Source organism: Hyalella azteca, unplaced genomic scaffold (genome assembly GCF_000764305.2).
Source record: "Hyalella azteca isolate HAZT.00-mixed unplaced genomic scaffold, Hazt_2.0.2 contig11450, whole genome shotgun sequence".
NCBI lineage: Eukaryota > Metazoa > Arthropoda > Malacostraca > Amphipoda > Hyalellidae > Hyalella > Hyalella azteca.
In genome coordinates this window covers 74,164-96,857 of record NW_025941449.1, presented here as the reverse complement: position 1 = coordinate 96,857, position 22,694 = coordinate 74,164, and the positions used below count along the sequence as shown (strand labels likewise).

General features: G+C 37.8%; 1 protein-coding gene across 1 annotated transcript in view; it reads left to right on the top strand.

Annotated features, from left to right (window-relative positions):
* LOC108672298 overlaps window positions 1–22,694 on the top strand; it is a 132,423-nt gene that overhangs the window by 81,008 nt on the left and 28,721 nt on the right. The window contains 5 exon segments of the mRNA XM_047882844.1: window positions 11,758–11,938; window positions 15,823–15,991; window positions 16,591–16,703; window positions 17,903–18,043; window positions 21,867–22,058. Coding sequence (XP_047738800.1) covers window positions 11,758–11,938; window positions 15,823–15,991; window positions 16,591–16,703; window positions 17,903–18,043; window positions 21,867–22,058 — 796 coding nt within the window.

Genomic DNA, 22,694 nt, shown 5'->3' with positions numbered 1-22,694 from the left:
GACGCTGTTAACGCTGTTGTTGTCTACAGACGCTGATGCAGCAGCTGTCAGCTGACGCTGTTAACGCTGCTGTTGTCTACAGACGCTGATGCAGCAGCTGTCAGCTCTGGGTCAAGCCTGTCTCTTATACACATCTAGATGTGTATAAGAGACAGTTTGAATATTCAGTATCGCCTGCAAATACAATATTTGCAGGCGGTAGAATGTTCATGGATCAGGAAATATTCCGTTCAAAAAAATTATCTTACCAATTGGCCTGCCGATAATTATCAGCCTATTGACACTGTTCCGACAATTGCATGAGAAGCGAGTTACACTCATACAAAAATTTTGGATTTAGAAATGTATTTCTAGGAAAATTGACGCCATAATATAATAATTTTCTGTATGGGCATGCATCTGTGAAATTTGAAATGTATACAAATACTTAAATCTGAAATTAAAATTGAGATGCAGATCCCATCCTAGGTATTTAAGGGACCAGCAAAATTATTCGCACCACAATGAGTGAACAAAATTCCTGCACCAGTCAGGCGGGACTAGGTCTGCACGCTGCGTGGAGGCGAATATCGGCAGGCGAATATTGGCCGCATTAACTTCCTATGGGTCGCGTTCAGCTTTCAATGTGATGGGTCGCGTTCAGCTTTCAATGTGATGGGTCGCGTTCAGCTTTCAATGTGATGGTGGCCTTCCGCGTTCAATGTGAGCGCTAATCTCATGACCATGAACTCTGTGTTCCTGCTCCATGAGCGGACAATTGGAGGCCAATCATCATCATCCCGGTATCCGCTGATTAGCCTCGGATAATTTTTAGAGGAATTTTCAATTTCAGGATTGGAACTGCAATTTTATGCATTTTGAGAGAGGTGTTATACTTTTCAATGTTGTCCGCCCATATGCATCCAGAAGTCCCGTTCAGCATAACCGTTTAATAAGTAATTCTTTGTTTTTGTTTCGCGCTCTTCTATAGAATTGTTTGTCTTAATTTGCTTGATTTTATTTAAATGCTCTTTTTATGCATTTTTTTCAGTCCATCTTGCGTTTTCCAGCGTTGTGGAACGCATAATTCTCTCTGAAATTCACTTCCTTCTTATATCCGCATGTTAAAAATTATTTCTCTATTTACCTTTCCAATTTTTTATTTTCTTCAATGACCTCACTGATATGTTTCTCGGGCACGAAGAGTAAAAGTTACTTTAATTTTCAAATATATATCTAGCACATTACTGCACACGAGTTTCTTGAGATCCGTACTCTTAATACAGAATCAACCGATTTTACATGCTGTGTTTCATCTCTACCGTCAAGATTGCCAATCAGTATGCAATGATATTATGAAAACACGTAGTCCATAATTACCAGATATTATTTCAAAAAAGCTTCTACCATTTTTTATCAAAGTAAGATCGCTTCCAAACAAGTAAACATTCTCTCATGCGGCCCAGCGTCACATTATTCCGATGCTCTTGTGATGGAACGCAACCGCGGGCATCCCTCATCGAATCTCCTCGTCTGCTTTTGCTGCCCATAATAAATATCGCGCTTATGGCCTCCGCGTATCAACGACGATGCTGGTTGACTGATGATGACTGAGCGTCGATAGAGCTGCTCTAACTCGGCTCAACTCTGCCTAACTCTGCCCAATTCTGGCTAACTCTCCCTAACTCTGACTAGCACTGTCCAACTCTGCCTAGCCAGGTTTCACACATCTGCCTAACTCTGCCTAACTCTGCCTAGCTCTGCCTAACTCTGCCTAGCTCTGCCTGAATCAACCCTATACTCAGCTCGTCTGCAACGAGCTTTTTCTTGATCTTGGGCTACGCTCTTTCTGCGCACGGCCTCTTTCTGCACGAATTTTGATAAACAGAAACTTGACGCTCACTTGCCTTGCAAGTAAGCGCAATTTCTCCAGAAAGTACATTTTAGTTCCTTAAAAGATGATTTGCGGCTTCGGAAAGTTTTGTTTCCACTATGATTTTTGCTTGTTGAGCTTCCATATATAAACTAAGAATTTATTCCACAGAATTAATAATCCCCTCTATTAACTCAACGTTCTTCAGTTTTCAGTTTATACTTTGTATAGCTGTGTTCTTCTCAATTCGGAGTTTTCTGAAACTAAATTTATGTTTTTGCTGATTTTGCATGGTACCAGGAAACATCTCTCCTTTATAGTGTTTTATGATTGACTGTATTACCATTTACTCAATTTTTTAGCGGTGTGCAACGAAGAATTGTATTGAAGCCATTTTACTTGCCTAGTTTTACGAAGCTTTTCTACATCATTGAGCTTTTGTCCCGCTGCTTTCTTTACCGGTGCATGGGGCGCTGTTGCCTCCGGCGAATAACATATAATATATGTATTATTGCTGCTGTTCTGTCAATGGTTTTTATAGACTAAACGGTTAACGGGAGGTATACTATTGATGAGGAATTTTTATGTGGTAGGAATCAACAGACAATCTGCCATTTCTTCTGTTGAATTGGCTTCCAAATTTATACAGCGCCCTATGGACGTAAAGAAAAATTTTTGATAAAATTTTTATTTGGTGTAGAAAGTGGAATGACTTGAGCTGAAAAGAAATGAGGCCTTTTTTTGACGTACTATAATATGTGGTGAAAGATCGGCGCGATCGGTTCATTCGATCAGCTATCACTCATCATTCTATTGATATGGTTTCTAACTGACTTCAGTTTAAACCTTTTCTCTGAATTTAACCTTTTTTCCATTTGGGCATTGAAATGTAAGATGCACGGATAAGATTTAGAAAATTATCAGATTTAATAAAATGTACCAAAAAGGACTACTTAATATCCTATTCACACCCGATGAACTTTTGGCAGTTCGACTTTCGTGTACCGACCGAGCATCTGCGTTCTTCCATCTGAGAAGCATTGAATTTTTTCCATCTGAGAAGCATTGAATTTTTTCCAACAGAGAAGCATTGAATTTTTTCCATCTGAGAAGCATTGAATTTGAGACAAAATCTTGACGGAATTCCTTGTGATGGAACAAGTTGCGCCTGCAGACAGGCTGTGCCGCATGGTCCGTGAGTTCTTAAGTTGGATGGCGCCGTGGAGTTCGCCTCGCCTTCTCCTTAAATTGCGCCGCTCTAATTTCAAGTCACCCAAGTTAGATCGTTCACTGTCAGCGCGTCGTCGGTATTGCGTCCCTTCTTTTCTTGTGGGAGATGAAATGCTGCACAATTTCCTTGGTAAATACTTCATTTTTTTTCGAGATAAAGTTTCCAATAACCACAATTTAAATTACGCACGATTCGTCTCAGATGATCTAGTTCGCTAGGAGTAATTAAAAATAATTTCTTTCTGAAGCGCGCCATTGCTGAAAATTATTTTCCAATTAAAAGATGTAATTTTTTCAGACTGTTAATTTTTTACAGCAAAGCATTCAGTTTGAAATGGCCAGCTCTATTTTTTCTCTATACCCGAGAGAAAATTAGTCATTTTGTTTCTCATCCACAGCATGAAAATGAATGTCCCGTTAACTGCTGTAACAATATATTTTTGTAGTGGAGATTTTTAATGTACTTATTCCGCAATGCACTCTATCCACATGAGACAAAAGTTAATCGAATCGGTATTACAGTGTAATTATGTTCGAATATATCTGAATTTAAACCATCCAATTGATAAATTTACGATGTGCACATTTTAATCAATGAGGCTTCCAAGAGAGAGGTAATTGTAAATAAAATGAAAGTATTGATGGCAAGAAATAAAATTATTCTTTTACCCTAATCTTAAAAATAGCGACTCAGGTCACAAAAGTCAAAGTATTGTCGAGCAGACCGTAACATCTAAATGACGTTGATGAGACTACTATCAGGCTACTCCTTTAAGACAAGTTACGCTANTTGATGAGACTACAAACAGGCTACTCCTTTAAGACAAGTTACGCTAAAAGTCCGTCCGTACGCTTCAAATTGTTGCGACATGAATACGAAATCTACGCAACTTGAAGAACGAGAAAACTTGATATACTTACGCAGCTCCGCTCACATCGGAGAAACGCTTTCGACCTCCTAATCTATTTGACAAAGTACAATCCTTCTGAAACTTCTTGATTGAAATGCCGATATCCTTCACGGAACAGCTTTATTTGCGTCTGTAGACAAAGGACTATGTGATTTCCTTGGATTATGAAAAACGGAAATAAGTAAAGGAGGCTGACTTCTTGCACATTTGGAATAGTTCTTCGGTAAATGTAAAACAAGGAATTTTTTCAAAAGACCGGCTACACAAATAACCCGAATCAAGATCTAGGATGTGTTTTATATTCGGGAACCGCTATTCGATCTTCCCTTGCTGGGCCATCGTGATGAAGATCTATGCATCTGTCAGGTTAGCGCACAGAGACAGGTACGTTGGGTGAGCTTTGCGGCACAAAGCAGCTCGTTTATCGTGTTCAATTAACTATAATAATATTCACTCAAAACAGAGAGAAAGGATATTATGGCAACGCACGAAGTGATGTTTTTGACGCAAGATGAAACTCGAGTACTTAGCCAGAAACAACATCGCAGCAAAATACGTGTTAAATACGTATAAATTTCGGGCGTTTTCTATGTAGCTGCGCTGATGCCGTATATAGTACAAGCTTTTTCTGAGATTAAATATTCGTAGTGAGACTCTGTAAAGAAATGTGTATATGAGGCTGATAAGGGTAGACGGAGTTCGTACATAATTTGGCCATGGAAATGCCTAGTTCATGGTAGCTGGACTGGTATTTGGTATTCAAGGCACAACTTATTCTTTGTTTCGAAGTGATTTTTAATTTTCAATCAATTGATAACAATAGCGCTCGCCAAATGAGGGAGTGTATTTTTTGTTCTAATTTCAAACTTTTATTCGAAATACTGCATTGGATTGTTTGTAGCCTCATTTAACAGCCCAGCATTACGGTGGACTTGATACTTTGGGCTGGCAATAATCCGGTATATTTTTTGACTTGGCAACAATCCGATATATGTATTTCTCATCTCTTCATGATGTATTGAAAATTCGGTCTTTATATTTTTGGCTCTGGTACTGACGTCCGTCGACCCATCATTTGATTGTCATTTCCTCGTCTTCACTGCCAAGATGCATATTCTCTTTAGAATATACGTGCATGCATTCGTTCTCATTAGGTTTCCAGTTAGGACGGTAATATCCTCGAGCGAGAATAGGATACTATGGCAGCGCCTCCTTAAGAACTGGCTCGGTCGGCAGCGTAGAAATGCAGCGGCTTGCCCTTGTTTCTTTTGGCAAGGTTTCCTGTTATACCTCGCAGCGTGCCTCATCTTAATGAAAGACGCTACAAAGGAGACCGCTTGCTTGGTTTATTTTCCTTATATTCCCTTACTGCCCATCTAATAATTTGAATGGAGTGCTCCGCGAACCACATTTCCGCTTACTATTTTCCCTAAAGAATTTTTCGGTCGTGGAGAAAAATTACCTTGCCCTTATGTAAAACTTCTTCCGGCATGATGACAAAAGATGCCCTCTCTCTCTTCCTCTAATGATATTTCTCTGCACCACGCGGGGCACCGGCACCCGAATATTCCTTACACTACCGTGCATTAAAATTTTTGCCGCTCGTAGCCGAGCGTCTAACTTGGACAATGGGTAATGGTTCCCTCAAGTTACTAAAGGGTTCAAACTCAAGCAAGAAACATGACCTCACTACAGATGAGATCCCGGCTCGTGGGAATTCTCTTCATAACTTACAAGCTGAAAACACGTGGGACTTAAGCTCCGTTTAATGCTTACTTTTAAACTTCGGTATGAAGTTTTCAGGAATCAAGAGTTCCATTGAACACAGAAACTTTCTTCAGAGTCTTAAAATACACAAACTTACGGATTAACGAACCAAGGCTTATGTCTCAGAAAAAAGGTATATCATAGTTAGTACCTCGATGCTCTACGTCCATGTTGAAAACAGGACGTTATCATGTGTATAGGGCATATTTTATTGTAGAGCGTCTTTTTTTTCGGTAGATTGTCAAGTGTGATTTTGTTTTAGGTCATTGATTAGGATGGAGGTGATCGATCGAAGTCTCGGATTGATTGGCAAACTCTAACAATTACATGCTTGTTAAATATTGCGAAAAAGATGGATTTTGTTAGATTTTGCTTCGGGGGGAAAAGCCTACGAAATCGTACCCAAAAGAGTCCGTGAAAATTTAGTTTAAAACTTATCGGGCGCAGACCATTCATTTTTAATGTTAAATTTATAACCAAATCTTTTTATTATTTAATATTAATCGTGTTATTACAGTTTGTGTAGCTTGTGGTCGAGGTAGTAATTCCGACCATCAACTTCGACAGCGTACAATAATTTTGTCAAGATGGTCCTCATGTCATCATACAGCAAACTCTGAAGTCATAAAACAATCTTCCTATTTCATTCCGGTGTCCTTGCACTCGCGTTTCCGTAGCTCTTCCTCAACGTCTTCCTTGCAAACTGAGAAGAGAGAGTTCTAATTTACCCCGTTGCACTTTTCTTCCGATGGAAGTTGGACGGAGCATTAATTTTCTTTTGGAGTTTCTTCAATCGGTTCATTTGTAAGGGAAAAACTTGCACAGAACTTTTTAGCAATTTATTTTGAGCAGAAAACGAAAGCTGTGGACCGGCGAAAACTTTGACCAGCGTTCAATTGAAGCGTACACCGCGGCTGTCCTGACTGAGATAACATCGATCGCCTGCTCGTCTAGAAGCAAGATGTTCACAAATTTTTCAAGACATTAAGGGGTAGCCATTGGGCATGTATCAGATTGTTCCTGATATAAACTGTCCAAGGAAAACATTGAAAAAATGTCTTGCAAAAAGTACAGTTTTTCAAAAGATGATTGCGAATCCAATTTTTCATAAATTGTATCGAGTTTTGCGTGTGCACCAATTTCCTGTGTTTGAAATATTTCGAATCAATTTAGACTAATGAATTGTATCATTAAGTATAAATTGCATAGATCGATTAAGTGTATTTCATAATATATATAATATTCACAAGTTGCCGCATTTATCTAGAGACACGTTGAACTAGTCGACAGCGGCGCGGCATCTCTAAAGCGCAGCGAGCGAATAAGTACACGTTCACGTTTGAGCTTCTTTCTTTCTAATCTTTACAGTGTCCTGCTTGAAATGTGATTTACAGGTATCGTGCTTGTCAAAAAAGTATCTTCTTAACGCAGAGGAGGATACTTAAATTCAGTTTTCAATCGCTGAATTCGAAAGTGACATTTATTTATTCGTGGTAAATTTGCTTATACCGTCAGGTAATTACTTTAAGTCTACATTTTTAATAAAGTGGTGTCGGTATCTTTCCCACGCAAAAGAATATAGGTTGGTCCAGAGAATAATAATAAGGAGTGGTGAAGGTATTGCACGTCTAGGCCTAACATTACAAAATCATCGAGGGACATCAATTCCTTATTTCGCGCAAGAAAATTTTAGTTGAAAATATTTCGAATCGAACTTCCGTCAAAATTGGTGTAAAGTTCACATTATGAAACTTCGATACCTATCAAGCAATTTCCCGTAGCCTTAACTCTGAGCTGAACCATCGTTCGTTATGGATAAACCAAGTTTCTTTCAGCGGCTGTTTAATCGAATACAGTAGAATATTTAAATAAAATGGTTAATGAAACTATCTAATCATCACAGTGGTAGCATTAACTTCTGTCATTTGATGAAATTAAACTAGCAATACTTCAATTAAGTATTGACTCGAATTAAGTATTGATTTCAAAATGACCCGAGCGCCAAGTCCTCTCCGATGGCTCAACAGTTGAGGCTTGGCTTCGCAAGCTTTAGATCGGAGTTGGAATTCTGCAGGCTGGGACTTTTCTTTAAGTAGATTTTTCACGAGGTATGTGTATGGTACTGTGATAATTTTCTCCTGTTACATATCTGACATTGTTACTTGTACCACCATGGTGTATGCGCATACGTAGTCTTTAGAATGTGTGATCGTATGAAGTATTGCTTCAGTAAAAGCTAATGCATCTGATTTGAAACAAACGGAAACTTTCTTATCGACTTAATTTTAAAGGTGGCCATCAGTGGTTCATCGATGCGCCACCGGTGTCAATGGGTTGGTATTGGCGGAAGATGAGTTTTTCGGTTAGAAAGGCCATCAGCAGGTTATAGGTGGAACATAGGCCGGACACGTCATCGATGCCGCATCGATGCGCAATCTGTGCTTCACCTATAATTTCCACCTACAGTCACTAGAATAATCATTGATGTTCCACCTATAATTTTTATTTGGGGATGGTTGTGCTTGTTGCAAGCGAATGGAATGCCGGTGTCAGCAATAATGCTTTCAGCTTTTCTAATGCCGACTTACATCTTTGAACAGTCAAATAATTATACATAGATTCACGAATATTATGGCGCAATAATTCACTAGATAATGCAGTTGGCTGAATGTGAAAATTTTTGAAATGAATCTATTACTTGATCTTTAATTAAAGTTTGCAATGTGGTTCTTATTTGGCAATGGATCTTCGCACAAAGCTGTGAAATTGTGTACAAAAATTCAATTCGGAACATTTTAATCCAAAGTTGCACCAAAAGATGGGTTCGAAATTAATTATTTCTTAAGGTCTAAAGTCCAAATACGTTCTTTATACTTTAGCAACTGCAACCTTGTTGTTGTATTTTTAATAGATTTTCATAAATCCAAGTTTAGTGCTTGTCTATAGCAAATAGAAGGCGCCTTTGCGAACAAACTGTACATGTGATACTTCATACATGACCAGGCATGTTCATGAGAACCAAAATTCTCATGTGGTGCTATTACACTCAAGGCCACTCATGTTCGTTCGAACCAAAATGATCATGTGCATGGTATTTAACATAAGACCACTCATGTTCGTGCGAACCAAAATGCTCATGTGGTAGTGCACAAATGACCATTTATATTCATGCGCCAAAATTCTCGTGGGATACTACAAAGAAAACTCGAGTTCTAGTCAAATTCATCCAAGAAAAAGTATTTCATTGACATTCGATACTTTTTTTCCTCAACTGAAGTTAGCGTTGCTGCAACGTCTTCGGTTGTCTGGCCATCGCTTTCCCCAAGTGTTGTTGGACACGCAATTCCAGCTTCACGGCCCATTCAAAGTGCTCGCTACTACGCAGCCTCCTCAAAACTTCTTTAATTGAACGCATTAATCTCCTGCAGTGACCTTTTGCTTCTATTGCCGAGATGAGCCGCTGTAACTGAACGAAAACGTCCCATCACGGTTTCCTGAGGAGCACTTCCGTGCGAGTATGAATCATTTAGGGTCGTTGTAGTTTTATTAGGCGAGATGGTGGTCGATTAGCATTCTAATTGGGCCAGGGCCCTCGTCTAAGCTTCCTTAATAGGGATGCTCCAGCGGGGCCATGCTTCATAAAGTTGCACGGAAAGAGAAAATGTCACAAACTTCGATGAGACTCTCAGACTTTCATTCCGCGCAATAATTCACGTAAATCCTCGGATTTTACTAAACTAGACATCATACATGAATATTCTTGTGATGCTCCCCTCCTTTATCGGGGGAAGTAAAGGATCGCAGACTAGGGCCATTTTTGCGATGCTTCTGTCGAGGGAATGAAAGGTAATGTTAATGAGAAATTGTGTGTGTTATCGCGTAGTTTAACTACACATCTTTATTAACGAGCCTCTATTATATTAATTTAAAGGGTGTTCTTCGTACATTTCAGTAGTTGTAGGTCTTGCTTATTTTCTTAAAATTTCCAAGTCAAATTCATCAGTTAGAATTCAATGATGCCAGATGGAATATCTCTTCTCCCGCTGATGATGATTTATTCATTGATAAGAAAATTATTATCTGGAAGTAGAAATTATTAAGGAAAGAACTCGTCAATTATTTTTAGCTTAACATTATGAGGCGTAATATTTCTGTTACATTTGTTTGTTGTTCAAAAGTTTTTTAATATAGAGCTTACCGAAGTTAAGAAATGCTTTTACGTTTGATTGGTGTGTAGAGAAGAACTTCAGTGGAGAGATTAATACTTTGGTTCAAACTCATTACTCAGACTGGGAGAGAAGATGGAACTTGAAGAGTTGATGGCCAAAGTTACATATTTATATATTTACCGTAGTCTCCAAATGCAGACATGACATTATTTTTTTTTGTTAGTCAAGGATGTAATGAGGTATTTTAAAGTGTTTATTGTCACTGCGCGAATATATATTTGGATCGTTCCTATAACCCCAACAAAGTAAAGCCCATTGAGTTCTGAGTAAGGGATAAAACTCTTGTTAGGACATGGAAATATTTATTTTCTCGGCCAATAGTATTTGGTTCTTCCTCAATAGCATTCGTTTCCTCGTCCATGTGTTCGCCTCATCAGTGAATAATACACTTGACTAGAGTCTACGGGTTTTAAACCGAATATTTCATTTATTCGTCAGACCGCTGCTAGATAAGTCGTGAGACCGGATTATAATCATTTATGTAGGAGTATTTTTTGATATTGCAAGAAACCACTTCCACTTTTTTTTTAAATCATCCAATAAAATTGAATTCTAGCTAGTGTCTGAGTATTAGGAGCCTTCTGGCATTTGCTTATAACTTCATCTTGGGACTAACTTGAACTTATTCATATAATAATTATCGAGTTTTCTGTCATCGCTCCAGTTAAAAGTAATGTATTTTTCAGAACATTTGTTGTATTATTTGAAATAATTTTCCATTTATTATTCGCTTGTTGTAGGTGTTTGTCGTACTTCGAATTTCCGATATTACAAGGTGACTTTTAATTTATTTACAAAACTCATTTAACATGTGCCAACTTTCTTGCATTTGCTCTTTTAATTTTATTCTCAATTAGTTATTCAATCATTTTATGTTCGTTAAAAAGTTATTATTGGTAGTTGAACTTATAAAATTGCCCACATAAATGGACATCCTCCGGCAGAGGGGGCTTATAAAGAGACTAAACATAGGATATGCGTGAATTATTATTACATGTATCTCAATGAAGTGTATATAACATAATTTTTTACATGCTGGATGATTTTTGGAATCTTGAATTTTTTCTAAATTAACGGAATTATACGCAGTACTTTTAGACGTTGTCCCTAATTTAAGAATGATCTTGTTCTTTAATTTATTTGCATAAGGTTTTCCTAGTGTTATTGGATAATACTAGTAATTTGCAATATTTATAGGGAATTACGAAAAATTTATGTTTGTTAATGGAAATCTTTTTGCTCCTTTTCTCACTAGATTTTTATTAGAATTGCATCATTATATAATGATAACTGAGAAAATAAGTGAGGAATTATATCATATTATAATATATATAATTATTTATATTATATTACATATTATATGTAATAAAATTAAAGCTTTTATAAATAAAATTCCCTGTTATCATACTAAAATTTACTTAATTATTTCCTTGCCACAATTTTCTTTAGACGTGAGTGCGTAAGACAAGTTATAAACCAACTTATAATATATGCATGGATAGCCACCTGAGCTACAAAAATGCTCAGGCTAAAAACAATTTTTTCAAATGTCTAGAGCGTTTCATATTTTTACTCTTCATAATATTAATATGTGCGTAGGAAAAAACTTATTTAGTAAACATTTACGTCAAGTGCATTTACGTCAAGTTTATTTATTTTTCTAACGCACTCTATATATTTCACAATATCTCGAGGAGTTCTTCTCAGTTTAAGCATAAAGGCTAAAACCAATTTGCGCTACTCTCTATATATTTTTATGTCACCACAGGACGTACCTGATCGCAGTGCCGCGACACGTGCACGCAGGCCGCGTGTTCCGCATCGCCGTCAACATCCTGCCGCCCTCACCGGCGCTCGTCATCCGCGCCGCGCTCTTCCGCGACAACATCGAACTTGCCGCCGTCGAGCGCGAGTGCGAGCCTGACCTGCTGCAGCTCATCGAGATTATGGTGCGTATTGTGTGTAAGGGATAGGTTATTAGTACGCTTGGTGCGCATTTTGTGTAAGGGATAGGTAATTAGTACGCCTATCATTGATGAGATTATCTTTATTACAGTGTGCGGGTTAGCAATTCGAACAATTACCATTGAATCATTTAGGATGCTACTTATTATGCTTGAGGATTATAATTACTATTAATTTTTGAGTTGTTTCCGCATTTCTATTCCTCGTGCAATAATTATTGAACATATAATAGTAAGTATTTATGACAATAGTTGATAATTTTTGCAGTGTTTATTTTACTTACAGAATCTCGTAGTACCATCCTTGTTCTTTATGAACGAATACTCCGTTATGAGCTTATTTAACAGACCTGATTAATTTAATAATTATTGACCATTACAATTATAGATCTTGAAGACTCTCGGTGTCTCTCTGAAAAATAATTTCTTCCTGTTTTTATCATGTTTTTATAGATATTGTTTTCTTACCTATGTGTATCGAATAATCCAACTACCAGATCGGTTGAATTTGTCTGGCGTACAAAGCAAAGTTTTTCTAGACGTGACAAAGTTTTTGCTCTTCCTGGTGTGTTGCAATTACAATATAGCCGTACCACTCGACCCTTACTGAGAATCATCGGAGGTTTATTAGTAGCTGACCTTCTGTCACAGAATGGCCACCCATATCACGGTCAAGATTTTACGCAATGCTGGCGCCTGTGTTTGGTGCCAGCTTGATATATTTCTTGCTCGGTCGTCACGAGCCCGGCGCTCAGATTAAAATTTACTGCTCAAGTTAGAGTCGCTGCGCTACTCTTGATGAACGCGGGAATAGTTTTATGGGGACGTTTTCTGACGCCGTCCTCAGACTTCAATGGGTGCAGCTAAAACTCTAATGAACTTGCCCGCAGAATTACGAAGCGCTCCTGACAAGTTTACTGTAGAGTTGACTTTATCTTAATAGACACTCTTGGCTTCGTCAGTTTAGTTAACCTGCAGTCTGGGGAAGTGGGACTCTTCTCCACAAGTGTTATCGGAATTTAACCTACAGTCTCTTTGCATTGGAAATATTGGAAGACTCAACAAACTTGTAAAAGGTTTTGAATGCAAAACTATTGGTTCAAACAAGAAATAGTAGAAGACCTTTTTACAGTTCAAATTCTTCATTATTCGATTAATAGATGTTGACTAAAACTTTAGTAGCTTCTACCAATATTTCTATAAAATTACCAACATTTTGAATTGCTTTCTAGAATCCACGCTTCTTACCTGCTGTTCCCAGTATCAACAGCCACAATATTACCTGTTGCTTCCAACACCTATCGTTTTAGTGGCTGCAACAAATTAATTTTATAATCACTCGTAGCCATCGATCCAATGTTTCAGCCTATGTTGGCTCCAACAGCATAGGTTGCACACATTGTTTTTTTGGACACGTCACTGTACCATGTCCGGCTGCTCCTCATGCAGTGTATTAGGTAAGTTTGTGTGCAATATCAGACGTTGGCAGCTGTTGCAGCTGAGGGTTCAAGGAAGCCAATATACCTCAGGCCTCTCGTCCATCACTCACTGCTGAGGCTGAGAGCCTCTCAGATGAAGCTGTGAAGCAGCAGATGTTCTATGTTACACACCCAATAAGACGTATATTTGCTGGCTTGTCCGTGGCTGTTGTATGGCCGGCGGTCGGCCACCGATAATACGGCCAAGAGTTTTGTTGTTCGCCAAATCATATTGCGAAATCCACCTCTTTATATTTTTGATTGCAAAGAGCATTCCGATTTATTTCAAAAAATCATTTTATCCATATTCACTAGGTTATGAGTTTATTTCTTATGTAAAAGGAACAAGTGTGAATTATTTATTATATATTTATTAATATATGTTATTTCAGCCACTTTTTAAGAAATAAATTTTATTTTTCTGAGAAGAAATTGTTTTCCTTTATGAGTTTGTTTTCTCAGTTACACGAAAATTAACTTCGGCCTACCGAATTTGTTATTCAGATTTGAAACGTGGCCAAACCGCACTGAGAAATGTATTGCATCATTGTTTTCTTAACTTTCTATCTCATTTTATTAGTGTTTTCCTTTCATTACGCCTCGCTCTGTGTAGTAAAATTATTTGATATTATTTGCTGCTGCTAGCGCTCCATGGTGCATATTGAGGCCGACCATTCCTACAGTTACGGGCAAAAGTTTTAACTTATATCCTGAACTTGGCAGACTTTGTTCCCGCTATTCGTTGAGAATGCATCTCCCGTATGTGTAAGTCTTGCTTTTTTATATTTGTGTCTGCGTCGAAAGTGTTTTGGGTTCTGTTTTATTGTGTAACCCGAATCAACATATCTGGATGGAATTGAAATATTTATACTGGTATGTTATTCCTGGGAAAAAATTTTCTTGGTGAGGGCTAATACTGCTTAAGGCTGAACGGCTGAGACGAAAAAGGAAAAAAGTAATCGTAGTGATTCTGTAGAGTGAAATCGAAAAGATTATTGGGAAATATCTTACAGGAAATATTTACCTGTTCAAAAATTGTTACAAAAATAAGATCGATGTCTGTCTCCTAGTCGATCTTTTACTGGTAAAAGTTATATAATAATAATGCAGCAGTCATTCGATGTCATGTATAACCAAATCAAGATTGATTTCGAACATGGTTAATAATTTTGAAGAATATTTTCTTTTATAAGCCATTCCAGTTTATTGCTTGCTTATCTTGGAAAGAGAAATGTAAGGGCCATTTTTTCAGGGTTGTTCGTGAGCTTTTTTTGAAGTTGTCAAAAAAACTTTTTCTTTCTATGAAAAATATAATATATATATCTCCCAGACAGCAAATTCTTTGCGTGATTTGTTTTACAAATAATTTTCGGTTGCAATTCGTCACTCTATTGCTTAAGATAAGCTGCAGAAATTGAGGCAGATTTCGCAAAGGTTTTTTGCGCATTGGGGACAACAATTCCGTTCAACTAACAAAAAAGTCGCCTCAACACACCTATGACAAATCGAAACAACGGTTTAAGGAAAATCGACAACTATTTTTTAAGCTGAAAATTTTTTTGAATATATGAAAATTATCAGGATAGAGAAATTAAAATGATTTCGATTATATAGCAGAACGATGAAAAAAACGTTCTTCCCGACTGTTAAAAATATCAACTCCTTTTCAAACCTAATAAAGCAAATAGTTTGATTATTAATGAATTATTAAATAATATTCGCTTTATCAACAATATGAAGCTGAACTTCCAAGTCGGTAAACTTTTCTTGATTTTCCTTCCGGACGTTTTTATTCTATACAGTCTGTATCGCGCCATCCGTCATTGAGCGTTCAAAGAGTCTTATTAAAAATATGTCAAGCACAATTAGTGCTTGACATATTTCATTATGACTATATTTCATATAGTCATACTATATTTCATTATGGAGTATAGTATTTCATTCACACTATATTCCATTATGAATATGAAATTGGGGATTTAAAATCTTCGACAATTCGATCACCAGACGTTTATTTATTTTGTAGCCCAACGACAGCGTTCTTGACGCGGAAAATCAAACATCAGAGCAGCACGTTTTGTACGTCACATGTTTCTAAAAAAAGAAAAAGATAAAAAATTAAATTCGTTAACCTAGTTTGCTAGTGACATCAATACCGTCTCTATTCAATTTCAAAATTTTTCCGAAGCGCCGACACCGGATGAACTTTTATTTCGTTCACATGTGTGACGTTACTACTGAATGTTGGTTCTCTAGACTAACTTTATTGTATTAAATCTATCGCCCCCATCGAAAGCTTGAATTTAAAAACACCTACACAAGTTTTAAAACAGTCTCCAATGATAACCATGACAATTTAGATTAATAAAAATTTGGTCTGTTATCGTGCAGGTGCCGAATTCAAGTGGACTCGGCAAGTATCGCCTGAAAGTCGAGGGCTCTGAAGTGGGTTGGCTGGTGGGGTCGGCCTTCAGTAGAGAAGCTCTCCTAACGTTCAAGCCTCTCGGCCCGTCTGTTCTGGTGCACACCGACCGTCCTGTTTACATGCAGGGGGACACAGGTTAGATTTAGAGTGATTAATCGGGTGGTATGTGATTAATCGGGTGAAATGTGATTAGAGTGATTAATCGGGTGGTATGTGATTAGAGTGATTAATCGGGTGGTATGTGATTAATCGGATGGTATGATCATGTTTTATAAATTCAGATGAGAGCGGTTTGATTTGTTTGGATTTGAGCAATGTCAGCATCAACGATTCCGTTCAGTTTTATAGCTGATGAATGGAGTTATACTGGACTATTCAGTCCATAAAATTTCGGTGATGAACTGTTATAAATCAGAAGTTTATTTAATCAGCGATGTGCCAGAGAACTTCCCTTCTGCAAGTTTATGGGATTTTTGTTATGTGTAAAAATTAAAGTTTCTAGGATATGATTTTACTATGGTCTCCCATTATAGCTTTTGAAGAATACTGTTATAATGATATAGATTACTGCTATTTAATTTATTAAGTCTACTTAATTCCTGTCTATTTAATTCCTGTCACCCAATGCCGGATGATTTCAGCCTACAAAGCGAAGAGTTTCATTTAAAATCTCATTTATTGGAGCTGGAATCATTGGTGATGGAGCGTCTAACTTGTCCTCTTATTTTGCTCAGTGCGGATCCGCGTGGTTGGAGTGGACAGCGCGGGACGGCCCGCCCCGGAGTCCGTGGACGTATACATTCTGTCCCCTAGGGGAGTGCTGGTCAGGCGGTGGCTGTCCCGGCAGGTGCGTTGTGGTTCAGCGCTGCCCTGGTAACAATCTAGTACAATTACTCGTGTTCAATGTACACGAAGTACACGAAGGGGGTGAGGGGTAAGCAAAGGCTGCTCTGGTAATAATTCAGTGCAATTACTCGTGTTCAATGTACACGGAGCACATGAAAGGGGGAGGGGTAAGCAAAGGCTGCCCTGGTAACAATTCAATACAATTACTTGTGTTCTATGTACACGAAGCACATGAAAGGGGGAGGGGTAAGCAAAGGCTGCCCTGGTAACAATTCAATACAATTACTTGTGTTCTATGTACACGAAGCACATGAAGGGGTAGGGGTGAGCAAAGGCTGTATGTGTGTTGCCATGACCTGAAGTCAGAAATGAACCTGAGAAATTTCTGATCAATTTAGTTGATGATCTTACAGCCCTTGATCACTCTGATCAAATATAGACATGTATTATGACTCATGTTTGTCGGTATTTCCATTGTGATGGGATAATTGCATGGCAGTATTTGTAATACGTATAGACGAATATACAACAATAATTTTTTCATTATATAAAATCCAAGCGTCCTTTGAAATAATTAATAATTTGTGCAGTTATCATTGGGTCTTGATACCTTTCCATAATTTTCCAGAACAAATTTAGGTAATAATAATTAATACTTGCTTCCATTCAAGCAAAAGCTCGGAAATTATTTAATATCGTACCTGGCCTTCTTCCTCAATCTGATGTCGCGTTTTTTCTGTCGTCTCAAAACCGTGCAATTTAGCAGCAACTATTCAGGTATATTTGCATTTAATTTGCTGCTGATTACAACCGGTCTTTTTTTTGTTCTTCGGCACGACATTATGACAAAGATTAAAAAATCTTTTCCAGGACAAATAAGCTTTCAAGAAAAGTTGCCTTTTGGCTTTATAATTGTCTGTTCCGCATTTTGTTGTGGCCATCAAGTTATTCGAAATAATGAATGCATAAACATTTCATTCACAGTCATATATAAATTTTTTCTCTTAAAAATGAGATGAGAATATTGTTGACTTTTTTAACTCTGTGTACTTCAATATTAATAAAGACATGTTAATAAACAACGAAAATTGCTTATACTTTAATAATAATAAAGACATGTTAATGAACAACAAAAATTGCTTAAATTGGACAATAAATAGGCGAGTGTGTATGTTTGATCCCTGCTCTGCTGGCCGACAGTGCGGGGAGCGCGTCGTGGGCTTACAGTTCCCCTTGAGCGCCGAGCCTGAGGAGGGTCGCTGGACTGTGCGTGTTGAAGAAGCCAGCGCCGTCACTGAGCATCACTTCATCGTCGAGTACTTCTATCCGACCAGGTTTGAGGTGAGAATGGTTTATTGTTATAAAATTAAGAACATTGTTGATATATTCGTCGTCGAGTACTTCTATCCGGGAAGGTTTGAGGTGAGAATGGTTTATTGTTATAAAATTAGGAAAATTGTTGATATTTTCATCGGCGAATACTTATTTTGCTTCATTATTTCATCGTAATCTCATTCGTGTACTATCCGACCAGGTTTGAGGTGAGAATGGTTTATCGTTTTAAAATTAAGAACATTGTTGATATAATCGTCGTCGAGTACTTCTATCCGACCAGGTTTGAGGTGAGAATTGTTTATCGTTTTGAAATTAAGAACATTGTGGATATTTTCGTCGTCGAGTTCTTCGATCCGACCAGGTTCGAGGTGAGAATTTCTCATCGTTAGTACTATACAGAACACTGATGATATTTTCAACGTCATGACTTTCGTTACTAAAATTCGCATCTATGATGTATTCGCACATTAACGCTACATTATTCACTTAGATCAATTGATGCTCTGTTACAGAAATCTAGAAAGCGCAGTTCTTTAAATCTCTTTTATTATTGGAATAGATTTTATAAATGCATCGAAGGCACATGGTTAAAAGGAAGGCGCACCCTTTACTCCTATAGCATCAAGTTTGTGAGCCTCAACACGGGCCTTTCTTTTCTATAAATGGACCTTTGTCAGATGTCCGCCATTGGTGCATTGCTCGTTGATTTAATACGATTGGAGGTCGACACATGTCAGTTTCACTAATGAGTTTATTTATTTTTTTATAACAATTCTTTCGCTTTCAAAATGACTCTTTCGAATTCTAGGAGTATTTACACATCCTCATCCAATTAATCGCGTTGCTGCCGCCCATACATAAAATATTCTATAGACGCGAGCTCTACGCTTCCACTTAATTTTCAACAAACTTGCTTCGCTGAAGTGCACGATTCTCATTGGGGCTGCCGCTTAAACTTCAATCCAATTAAAAGGCTCTTTAGGTGCCTGGAGCCATAGTGCCTCGCACACCCTTCTCGCTGCACCCTAAAACCCTAGTGATCGCACTGTGCAAAGTGACAAATTTTTGGTGGATTATAGATAGTGAATCTGCTGTCGAAGGCCGGCCATTCAAAATTTCGTTGACCCTTTTTAACTCTGTGTACTTTAATGTTAACTCAAATTAATTCAAAGTGTCATTAAATATATTAAAATCCAAATATTCGTTTTGTTTTCTTTAATGGATTCATTTTTTTCCAAGGCAGTCATTTATTTTTAAAGTTTAACTCAAATTTCCACTAAAAATGCGACGCATTTAAAAAAAACTTCAAGATGGGATCCAAAAAATAAGTTTGTACATTTGCGAGGAACGATTCAAATATGAGAAACTATATATAATGACAATTATTGCGTTACTGGGTTGCGAGAGGGAATATATGCTTGAAATTCCACGCACTTTGATTGGCAATGTTATACGTATCTTCAATGTTGAAAGTTCCAACACAATATTGATGACATGGCAGGTTTCCTAATTTATTGCGAGTACAATGAACTTTTCATCATCGAAGCATTTACGCCGCCTGATAACTTCGAACTCAGTTTTGAGCGCCAGCTTCTAGGACCATACATGCCAAGAGTATCAGTATCATACAAAACTCAAATCATAACAAGAAGTTCCATATAATCAAATGGGAAATAAATTCATCGCAGTGAAACTCGAATAAAAAAAATTCAGTTTTTAAACTGATTTTCTTGATAGACATAATAACCGAACTTGGAAAAATAGTCCGCCGAACAGAAGTAAGGCCAATCATATATGATATGAGACTCTGAAAAAAGTAAATTCGGATTCTAATTAATTTCATTTTGGCATACCTAAACTCACACCGTGGTGATATTCTGCACCAAGAAAAAAATTATCCTTGCAGCCACTCCAGCCCTGCCAAATTCTGTGACGTTGGCGCTGCTCCTGGGCTTCCATCAAACGCCATTCATTTGTCTCTTGTGTCCTACGAGGGAGTTTTATTATTAACAAGATCCCGTGCCTTGGCTCTCCAGCTCCTATTTTAATTTACGTGCAAATCTTTGCCGCTACAAGATCACTTGCCACATCAATATTCATGCTTGATAATTATTCAGACATTTACATTCATACTCAGTGAACTTTCTGTTATACCGTCACTCACTCACTCACTCACTCACAGTTTTCTCCAAATTTTATCGATTCACCCGCGTCACGTCTGCACCATTCAAATCCAATTCTCCTTTTTGAAAAATATTGGCTAGATTACACATCAACGATTAAACAAGGGCTTATAGTTCACCTGAGATTTATTGCCTATATTTTACATCAGCGGTTATACAAGGACCTGTAGTTCACCGCCGATTTCTAACAACAATTGTCAGGCATGATGCTGCTTCCATGAACGGTAAGCTCACGGCTCTAAATTAGAGAGCGTCTCGGAGGAAAGTCGAGATTAAAGATGTTTTATGGTGAGGATTTCAGATGAACGTCCGGGTTTTGCGCCCAGTTTTTACTGAGCCAAACTTACCAGTGGATCCTGCTGTCCACGGTGATGAAGTTTTTTCGTTATTTCGAGAGGTTGATTGCGAAGTAAATTGCAATCAGGTCCATGTTTTAAGTTTTGGCTTCATCGAAGGAAAAAATGTTCGAAGTCTTTTAGTGTTGCAACTTGGGTCAGAAAGCTACGCTAACTAAATTAGATTCAACTCTTTTTAATACCATATAAAAAAGTAATACGTCAAAACATTTTCCCATTAGTATGGCCTTGCTATATTACTCACGTTGGAACAAAGTTCTTAGATATAATTTTGCGTGTGTAATGACTCAGCTGTGCTCTTCATATTATTTCGTTCCGCTGTTGTTCATTCGTGGAGTTGGAAAAACTTGAGCAAAGAGGGGCACACTCGTCAGTTGAATGATCGTCTATCTTTTTAGCGCATTTTCTCATTTATGAAAAAATGCACTATTTTGCTCGCCATGTCCGTCTGTCCGTCTGTCTGTCCGTTCACTGCAGCACTCTCTGTCACTCACTGCAGTGAGTACTGAGTTATATTTTTTCTGAATATCTTTTAGCTAGAAAGTTATATATGCATTCACCTGGCTTTCCATATTTTTTGGTTGATTCGTGTAGTAAGTTGGAAATATATTCTTTTAGTTTTAATCTTTGATTAAAAGATTGATAACAACTTTGATTAAATGAAAATGAAATACAATAAGAAGTAGTGTGGTTTGAGTGTCCACCTGCTATTTTCTTAATTACTCGTAAAAATTTCTTCGTCCAATCTTGAACGTTGACTAAACAAATATTTTTTGTAGCGGTGTTATATTCAAAAATTTTTTCGTTCTCTTTCAAGTTTTCAACTGTTTTTTAACAGGTGCTGAAAATGCAAGAAAATTACATATTGTTAATTATTGTAAAATTAACTTATTATGTATTACTTACCTCCTTTTAAACTCGACACCAAGTTCTCTCCTTTTCGATGCATATTTAAATTTTCTTTAATTCTTAATTAATTCTTCAATTAAGACTTAACTTACAGTGGTACTCTAAAGTTCCGAGTTAGTCAAAGAGAAAAATACTTGACGGGCGAACAGGGTTCGCCACCAAAAATTTACTAACCGAAGTACGATAAAAATTTTCATTTCCTTAATTTCCATTTCCTCAACACATAGTACGATGAAAAAATTTTATTGAAGTACATATATGTTTACCAAATCCACCCTTTGGACCCATCAGAGAAATCGATAAATTTTATCAATAAAATGTTTATGCCATTATACTCCAAAATTCTCCTGAAATTATTTAAGTTCTTCTACTTTTCATAAGGTGGACGTGGAAGTTCCCCCGTTCATATCGACGGACTCAGCAGTTCTGAGCGGTGTGGTATACGCTAACTACACATCAGGCGCACCCGTGTCGGGAAACGTGACCGTGAGGGCTTCTGTGCGATCACTTCTACCTGACCGGCCCCATCTGCACTTCGCTCCTGACCCTTCACTCCTAATGCCGGTCACTTCGGTGAGTGGTGCTTAATCTGAACGTGCGGTCCTTGTACCACATGCGTTTGTGACTGCGGTGTGTGGTGTGGTTCTAGTAACACTCATGTCAGTAAGTAGAGTGATTAGAGTGATCATTGCGCCACATGCGTTTTGGTGTGGTTCTAGTAACACTCATGTCAGTAAGTAGAGAGATTAGAGTGATCATTGCGCCACATGCGTTTGTGACTGCGGTGTGTGGTGTGGTTCTAGTAACACTCATATCAGTAAGTAGAGTGATTAGAGTGATCATTGCGCCACATGCGTTTGTGACTGCGGTGTGTGGTGTGGTTCTAGTAACACTCATGTCAGTAAGAAAAGTGATTAGAGTGATCGTTGCGCCACATGCGTTTGTGACTGCAGTGTGTGGTGTGGTCATAGTGACACTCACTCGTGTCAGTGAGTGCAGTGATTAGCGTGGTTCTTGTACCACATGCATTTGTGGCTGCGGTGTGTGGTGTGGTCCTAGTGACATTCATGTCAGTAAGTGCAGTGATGAGAGTGTTCTTGTGCCAGTCAAGTCAGTAACTGCAATGAACGGTGTGTTTCATTTGCCACTCATGGCTATAACTGATTCGAATTGTGTGCTATAAGTGCCACTGATCACATTCAATGCGGT